Below are 9,220 nucleotides of genomic sequence, written 5' to 3'. Positions count from 1 at the left end.
AGCTAAGTGGTGCTGATAAATAAGATGCTAGAAGACATGTGCTGATGCTTGACGGCTGATGACTAAGTGTGGGAATTGTGGGGATTGCAAAGAGGTCTGCTCATATAGGGGTTGTATCTTTGGCGTAAAAAAAAAGATTCACCTTCCTTCGCATGAATCCACCGTTCGATCAACCACCACACAGAACTCAAAGCACTCTGAACTATGTTATCCCTTCACCGGCATAGATCTCAAAATGTCAGCAGATCCATGCAAAGTATGGTGAATCCTTTCTCGCGAAAGATACAACCCCCTCCTGGATCTGCTCAATCCCGTATTGGCATAGCTGTCTACAATGAAGTTGTTAGATATTTGCAACAATAATAACATGCGTGTTGATTTTCCATTTCCTCATCAAGGAAAGCTGCTAGGAGCCTAGGAGTTATTTAGTAGATAAGATGTTTATAGCTTCACACAGACAATAATACGCCAAGACTTCCAGGAATAGTTTTAAGCACCTTCAGTCACTTTGGATTACAACAAGTGCAAGAAGCATTCAACATAACAGTATTAATAATTTACATTAGCACAAAAAATAGTCCCAACAATAAAAAGGCCAAACAATGACACGCTATTTTTACAAACATGGATAGCAACATACAAATAAATACACTCTAAGAAAAATATAGTCGTGCCAAGAAACCCATCGATTTTGATAAATGAATCAACCTGCCTCATAAATTCAGGAGTTTTATGCTGATCCAAACTCTGCAAACCACTTCTCATGGCGCTCAATATCAGCAGCAGAAACACTTCTCTGGACCTTGCTCAGAGCTTCCTCAAAGTCACACATGGCCACAGGGTCATTTGAGATCTCATCCTTGGACATGTTCTTGATCTCATCCCTTGTCTTGCCTGCAATTTTTCGCCTCATGCCATTCAATGAAGCATCGCGGCAGACATTTGTGAGATCGTCTCCACTATAACCCTCCGTTCGGCGAGCCACTACGTCGATGTCTACATCTGCAGCTACCTGTTGATAGTACACATGTGAATCAAAGATACACAAGCAAGAATAACTATAAGGAGACAACAAGGATTTAGCACAAGTTCTATAATTTTCCTGTCAAAATTCCAAATGATGTGGTAAGAGAAACATTTGAGAGCTTGAAGTATTATACTGCTGTGGATCATACCTCAACGGTTCTTAGATTAATCTTGATAAGCTCTTTTCGACTCTCAAAATTGGGAAGAGGTATGTATATCCTTTTTTCCAGCCGCCTCCTGTATCACAATGCATAAACAGCAAAACATCAGAACAAAGGAAAGGTTGGGGATCTAAAAGATCGCCATCTGAAACAGCCCAAAAAGAGAACCTGTAAAAAGATCTGGCTAAAAAAAAAAGAAAATCAAATGCTAAACACCACAGCAGCAAACTGATATTGTTAGAGTTAAATTAATTCTAACCTAAGTGCCTCATCTATGTCCCATGGAAAGTTAGTAGCAGCCAGGACCATCACTATTTTGCGCTGACCATCTTCACCAGTAGAGCTGTTGTTGACACCATCCACTTGCACTAGAAGTTCAGATTTCACCCTTCTGGATGATTCATGCTCACCTGAAGCTCTGGACAAAATCACACATTTGACAATCAGCAAACAGCCATGTATTGGTGAAAGCGAAATCAAATTGATGAAATTCATGAATGTATGTCAGCACCAGGTCAAACTTGAGAAATACCATATTGGAGGGTTATAAACAAAAAAGGGAATCAAGGGGCAATGAATATGATCTCTTACACATTTTGTTCCATGAATCTAATAATTAACCAATTCAAAGATAGCTATGCTCATGGAATAAATAAAGACTGGATTAAATGAAACTTGCCTCATAAACTCAGTGATCTATGGTATACTAAATATTTTTTGATAAAACACATGCCCGCTGGTATGCTTAACCTATCACAAACATTTGATAACAATAATGCAATAAAAACACTCCAGATAAATCATTGGAATTTAAAAGGAATGACCTGGCAAGAGAAAATTATTCAAGCACCAGATAGTAAAATTAATAGGAAACAAACTTCCAGGTAGGCATACCCTCGAGAAGTGCAAAGAGAATCGATTTCATCAATGAAAATTGTACTTGGAGCATAAGCTCTAGCAAGATCAAACAGGCAGCGAACCATGCGCTCACTCTCTCCACGCCATTTGGAAGCCAATGTAGCAGAAGAAACATTGAAAAATGTTGTTCCACATTCGGTAGCCACAGCCTTAGCCAAAAGTGTCTTTCCAGTACCAGGTGGACCAAACATAAGAACGCCTTTCCATGGTCGGCGAATGCCCTGGAAAACAGATAGCCTCGAACATAATGATTTGTTTAAGACTTCATTCAGTTTCCCACTACCTAACATCCAAGTATAGATAATACAAAAAGGCTGATCCTTAGTGAAATTGAATAATTGCTTAGCCAGCTTCTCATTGTTTAGCCAGATTCTCACCTGAAAACTTGTATTTGGTATTGTTTAGAAATAGATTTCCAAACTATGAGCTTAAACTGTGAAGTGGAAAACGGAGCCTTCATGCCAACTAACCTTCTAAGCTTCTTTAATATCAGATTATTTTCTATTGGACTATTCTGCCTATGATAACTAAGCCTCTTAGGATATAGGGCCAGCATAAACCCTTAGCTAGTTAAGAGAATGCAATAATCCATTTATGATAAAAAACAAAAAAAAAAAAAAAAACATTAAGAAGAACCTGAAAATACTCGGGCATCCATAACGGAAGAACGACAGCTTCCTCTAAAAGTCTTTTGGCTTCACTGAGCCCTGCAACATCATCCCACCTTACACCAGGGCTAGTCTCCAAGACATCCCTTTCTAGCATTGCAGCCAAGTCTGCATCAGGTCCCTCGTACTGTCCCCTCTTCAACTTTCCTTCCTCTGCATCACCACTCTAGAATGCCACAAGCATATCAATAACCATGAAAGCCTAAACATATTATCAGCACTAAATTCATGACAGCAATATCATTAACAAAAATCCTAATGGTGAAATGGGTAATTTCAATGAAAATTAATAGCAGTTATAAATGACACAATCATGCATAGATTTTGAAATTAATAATGAAGAATGACAGCATCATGAAACAAAAGAACAATTTGTACATCACTGCAAAAGGTTCTAATAAGACTGATTCTCTAAACAATGACTGCAGGCATTAACAAATCTTCTTATTGCTTCTATTATCTCTTTATGCCTAAAACCATTTGGAAATTTGATCAGTATATAAAATGTTGCAGGCTTTTCCGAGTCATTTCTTTTCCGTTGAACAAGATTAATATAATGGATCAAATCGATAAGCTACTTCTTCTTCTCAATTGTGTGCAATGATGAACAATTAGTACAACAGGACCTTGTTCGCAGTTCCTTTATAAACATAGATTTTTAGTTGCTTGTGTATCTCATGATAAACCTTATGAAAATTGCATGTATGAGCCTAGGTTTAGAGTTGATTGCAGATACCTCCATTTCTCATTTTGACAGTGAGCTATTGATTTACTGCTTAAACCAGAAGAGTCCAAACAAAATTATCTATAAAAAATCATATGGGAAATGCAAAACAAGTTATGAGCATCAAACCTGGTGTTTTTTAGAAAATGGCAGCTGTTATATGACATACTTTACATCGATAACAGAAAATGACAAGCAGTAGAGGAAAGCAGTTGAACAAGCAAAACATTTTATTAAGAATACTATGTATGTGAATGATCATGGATTTGCAGTTTGCAATTTGCAATTTGTGGTTCAGAACAGTTGAAAAAAGGCTGCTTCACTTCAACCAGTAAGGACAGCAATGCAAGAAAGGTGGCATTAACTGATTAAATTACAAAATTTACCTGTGAATCTGCCTTGCTAGAGCTTGATTTGCTTTTCTTCCCTGACAGTGCAGATGATGTTGATGATCTGACACCCGAACTACTTTTGCCTGCATTTGACTTTGCCCCACGTCCGACTGTTCCAGCCCTAGATGAACCACGTGCCCCTGTTGCATCCTGGGAGGATTTTCTCATACCTGCTTGCCCAGCTCTCATGGATCTTCTTGTCTGCGGATCTCGGCTAGGTGGTCTCCAAACATCAGGATCGTCCATGGGGGCACACGAGGAAGTTGGATATTCATCTAATGGTTGGAAAACAAAAGACTTTGTAGTTATAGGAGGCGAAGAGGACCGCCTGGACCCTGGAATTTCCTTGAAAGACCTTAACTCAGCATCCAACTGTTTGACAATGTCTATTTCCTCAGAAATAGCTTTCTTGCAGTTCATCCATTTTGAACGAATGATGGCATCATCTAGAGTGCTAAGATGCCTGTAAGCAGAGATAGAATTATATTTAAGTGCTAAGAACTAGTAGCTTTTTATCTTTTTTAGGCAGTAATCTTTTATTCAGATCAATGATAGGAAAGAGATACAATAGGGTTCCCCCATTAGACAGTTCTGTTGTTACTGACAATGCACTCAACCCAAAAATGCACACTGAACGTTCTATTAGGGTTGATACAAGCTATACAAAAACTGCCCCTCGCAACATGAAGATCTTGGCACGCATCATCCTCCCAGACAACTTATTTTCATAAAGCAGTCTTTGGTTACCATATTTCTCACCATCAGAGGATGAAACTTGATAGTCCCTGCCAAATTGGTCCAGGAAAGAGACAACTGAGTAGCAAATGAGCTATTATTTCATCCTCTACATGACCAAAAAAAAAAGGTATACATCAGTTGAATCCTGATCCTACCAAATAACAATAGCCCAATGTACAAAAAAAAAAAAAAGGAAAAGAAAAAAAGCCCAAATACAGAAATTTAAACGTGGAAACTTTTAGATGCCTGGCCCACTTCTTCCAACAGTATTCAAGCACTTCTAAAGTGAGAAAGAATAAATTGAAACTGACTAAAATCAACCCCTCAGCATCTCATCTATTCACCTTAAAGGTGTAAGACCACCCTTCCATGTCCAATTTAAAGCCATCAAAAACAGAAAAATAGTAATACTAATAAAAATTCTACAATTTCATCATTATGATCTATCTAGTGATCTCTCAAAATACACAACCCTCTCTCCCCCCTCTAAAAAAAAAAAAAAACAAGAAACAAAGAAAGAAAAAACGAAAACTAAAATACAAAAATATCCAAAAACATGTAGATACAAGGGGAGGAGGGAAAGAACTCAACACATCTTCGGGGCTGCAGTGATTTATATCAAATTCCATCTGTTAAACTACATGGCAGCGTTTCTAACTAACTATCCAAGAAAGCAAAGAAAAAGAGAAGAGAAAAGAGGAAAAGATGAGACATGTCTGAACAGTGAAGCTTTGTCCCTGGGCTTGGGCCCAAAACGCGCCTCTTGAGAAAAGGAGGGTCTCCCATCCTATACGAGGATATAGTGGTATTGTCCGCGCTCCATCCCAACAAGAAGTATGGTCCTCTTTGATGCTCAAGCATACTCCAACTTATATGCCGGGCCTTGAGCTCGGCTAGTACACCCTTGGCTGCCGGGTCTTACGGCTTTGTTTCTGGGTTTGAACCCAAAAGATGCCTCTTGAGGGAAGGAGGGACTCCCACCTTATATGAGGCAGAGCACCCTTACCACGTCATAATTAAGGTTCTCAATCTCAGTATCTAGAAATGCAAATAGCAATAGTATCGACATTGTCAGCAATGATGCTCTTCTTCCCTTGTTTGCATGGCACTCCACCCCCAAGATTTGCAATTTCAATTTTCAAAACAAATATATTCAAGGTGCTCGAATGAGAAAATCAAGCTGGAGGCCATTCTTCACGAAATATTTCTGGACCAGTCGCCAATGGTGACACATATTATTAACTGCCCCAAGAGACTAGAGTCTTACAACCACATCCTTCTCGGGTACCACGGGCAACAGCAAAGACCGTGGAAAAATCCTATTCATAAAAGAAAACAGAAGAAGCTGATGCCGGAATTTGGAGGAAAAAAGCTACATTTTCTTGGGTAGCTTTGCTACATTTCAACTAAATTTGGTAAGAAACTAGATCCAACCGATTTGAAACTTATAAAAAGAGTGACGAGAGAAAATTAACAATTTTTCGAATGTTTGATCGCGGCAGGAATAGAAGAACGGAGGATTGCGTTCTTGAATCGAATACAAGGAGATGGGAGCGAGTGGGGTGGAAGGAATTACTTGTTGATCTGAGCGATGACACCGTCGAAAAAGATGATGGAGGTCTCATAGAGACCTTCCAACGCGTACTCCCTCGCAAGCTTCAGGTGATCTTGGAGGCCCGCTAGGGTTCCGACCATCGTCGCCGAGATCTACGGTATGGGAGAGGGAGCTAGGTCTCCAAGAATCCTAGAAGGTTTTTTCTCTCTTTCTACCTTTATATAAAGACTTTTATAAGTTTAGCCCTTGAATTGTCTCGAGATGGATCTTCGTCGCTCCGGCTCGCACCGTGGGACAACGGCGACGTTTAAACGCCCGGTGGAACTAAGAATGTTTGATTACGAAAATGCCCCTAAAATGTTCGAAATAACCTCATTATTGTCCCCTTTTTTTTTTTTTTTTTTTTTTTCTTTTTTTTTTTTTTTTTTTTTTTTTTTTTTTTGACCCCTTTTTAAAAGGGCAAGATTAACCCCCACCCTAGGTCTTTTAAATAGACTTTTATATTCTAGCAACAAAAAAATTACTATGAGTGTTCTAGTTGTCTCATTCGAGCATGATTAATTAGAAGCTGATAAAATATTATATTTAAAAAAAATATTTTAAGATACTATTTGGTATATCATTGGTGATGTAATCACTGATGTGATAGAGTCACTGAGGTGATATGAACACTGAGGTGATGTACAAATACTAAAGTGATATTAATCATGGTATTTAATATATCATTGGAATATCACTGAAAATAAAACTTCACTATGTTTGGTATATCATCAAATAATGATAGTGATAATATATAAAATACCATAAATAGCCTTATACATTTGTACATAATAATTACTCTACAACTTGATGAAACATTCTTCATTTATAACTCCTCACAAAAACATATAGCAGTAGTAATAATAATAATATTTATTTATTTATTTATTATTATAGATATTTATTTTGATAAATCTATTAAAATGATATTACAATAATATTATATATAATCAAACTTGACTAGGTTCAACCAATTTTGACCATCAACATTAGGATTGTCTATTAGGAATGATTTAGCCCATCAAAATAAATTGAAAAAAAGAAAAGCATGAAGGATTTAGCATGATCCATCCATATCAATGAACCATATCTTTCTATAAAAAAAAATAAATATCTAATAAATAAATAAAAGATATCTATATCATTTAACTAAATCTGTCAATAAAAATAAAAAATACATCTAGTAGATAGGCATCTATAAAAAAAACGAGAAGATTTTTATTTTTTCAATTTACTGACTAGAAATATTTTTGTCCCAAAATAATTTGAGCACATCACCAGTATTCAGTGATGTGCTATTACCTGGGATATTTGTGGTGATAGCATCACTGGAATTTATCACCGAATTTATTATTAGATCCTTCGTCACTAGATGAGATTTTATAATACCAAACAAGATGATCACATTACCTAACTCACATCACTGGATGATGTGAAATATCATTCCCTATCAAACAGCACCTAATAGATTTATACAATGCCAGGCATCCATGAAAGACATGGATGAAATATATGATAATTAATTATAGGTTAAAAAAATAAAAGCTTATCTTTTCACTGGTATGAATTTTTAAACAATTATCTAAATGATGAATTCGGAGATGAAACTAAGATCAAAAATATTGTAGGAAAATAAGAAGAAAAAGTTAGTTCTACGTCTGGCACCAAAAATAAAATTAAATGAGAATTATAAAAAATAATCAATTGACTATAATATATTCAATTATACAGAAATGGGAAGAAAGACAAAGATTTTAAATTCTCAAAAGAAAGGGGAAGCTCATATGAAAAAATATTTAAAAATAAATAATGGTTCAAAAAATTATAGTAAAATATTAGCTAAAAGAAAATAATCCATCTATAGAAATTGCGTAGTGTCCAAACAATGATCAACACAAGTATTATAAAATGCAGAGACCAAAACTCAACACATTTTCATTGCATCATTTATCTACTTAACAAATCAAGTAACATTAGAAAAATAAACTATCATTTAATCTTTTTAATTAAAAAGGGAAAAAAATTAAACAGAAAATTTATCAAATAGGTGACGTGGGCTACCATGCAAATTTAATATAAGGAATTAAGTTGGAGAGAAGAAATGGCTGGATGAGGATAGAGAGAGTAGTATGGTATGAAGTCTTAAATTAAAAAAGAGAGTAGAAAAGGGACGAGGAGGCATATGGCTAATGGGGTTCTGTAATCAAAGCGAGAAAAGGTTACCATATATCATAATTAAAATATTATCAAACTTTTAAGACCTTTATTTGGGTTAGCTAAGAAGAATTTAAATCTAACTGATTTAAAAGAAATTGATTTAGACATTTTGCAATGGATGACCAGAATCTATTCTACTTGCTTTTTAGGAGTAATATTGTAATTGAAATATTATCGATTTTTTGAGACTTCTTTTTGGTTAGCTAAGAAGAATTTAAATCTAATTAATATATAAGAGATTAAAGTATATATTTTGCCATGGACAACCAAAACCTATTCTATTTACTTTTAGGAGTAGTATAAATTTGTGCTAGTATATACTTGCCCTTATAACCCATAGATCACCTCATATAGTTTCTTATCACTTTTCTACCCTCAAATTTATCTTCAAACCCTCTCTATGAGAAGAGGGGAAAAAGGTGATTAATATATGCACCACAACGGGTTTTTTAATGTATTTTTTATATCTCTATTGTCTCTTAAATTGTTTGGAGAGAGACAACAAGGAGCATATGTAAGATGATATTCATATATATCGAATTGAAAACAGCTAATGCATCTGTATGTTTTTGATATGGTAAGTGATATTTGAAGTCCTATTTTGGTATTTGCTTGGTGCATGCATGCGTGATCTTATCATGTTGCATTGTTTTTTTGTCTTTACAATACTTATTCAAATATTATGTTGCATTGTTTGTTTGTTTTTACAATACTTGTTCAAACCACTTGTTTGTCTCTTTTCCAGAGAGTTGTAAAATATTGTATTTTCATAGAAAAACTTC

The 9,220-nt window shown here is 35.6% G+C and overlaps 1 protein-coding gene across 1 annotated transcript; it reads right to left on the bottom strand.

Annotated features, from left to right (window-relative positions):
* Window positions 1-475: 475 nt before the first annotated feature.
* Window positions 476-6,456, bottom strand: LOC105047751 (katanin p60 ATPase-containing subunit A1). Its single transcript, XM_010926816.4, has 7 exons — window positions 6,204-6,456; window positions 3,884-4,352; window positions 2,742-2,939; window positions 2,082-2,326; window positions 1,447-1,605; window positions 1,176-1,263; window positions 476-1,012 (listed from the first exon to the last, which is right to left on the bottom strand). Exons 1-7 carry the CDS (start codon window positions 6,320-6,322, stop codon window positions 731-733), a joined length of 1,560 nt encoding a protein of 519 aa, XP_010925118.1. The 5' UTR covers window positions 6,323-6,456; the 3' UTR covers window positions 476-730.
* Between the last annotated feature and the right edge of the window lie 2,764 nt (window positions 6,457-9,220).

Source organism: Elaeis guineensis, chromosome 6, assembly GCF_000442705.2.
Source record: "Elaeis guineensis isolate ETL-2024a chromosome 6, EG11, whole genome shotgun sequence".
Lineage (NCBI taxonomy): Eukaryota > Viridiplantae > Streptophyta > Magnoliopsida > Arecales > Arecaceae > Elaeis > Elaeis guineensis.
Note: the sequence above shows the minus strand (reverse complement) of the source record. Positions and strands in the feature narration are given on the sequence as shown.

Coding starts and splice junctions, on each gene's coding strand:
- LOC105047751 (XM_010926816.4), bottom strand. CDS start 6,322: ATGGTCGGAACCCTAGCGGGCCTCCAAGATCACCTGAAGCTTGCGAGG. Junction 1,264..1,446: donor GACATAGATGAGGCACTTAG/GTTAGAATTAAT, acceptor ATTGTGATACAG/GAGGCGGCTGGAAAAAAGGA. Junction 1,013..1,175: donor TTAATCTAAGAACCGTTGAG/GTATGATCCACA, acceptor TACTATCAACAG/GTAGCTGCAGATGTAGACAT.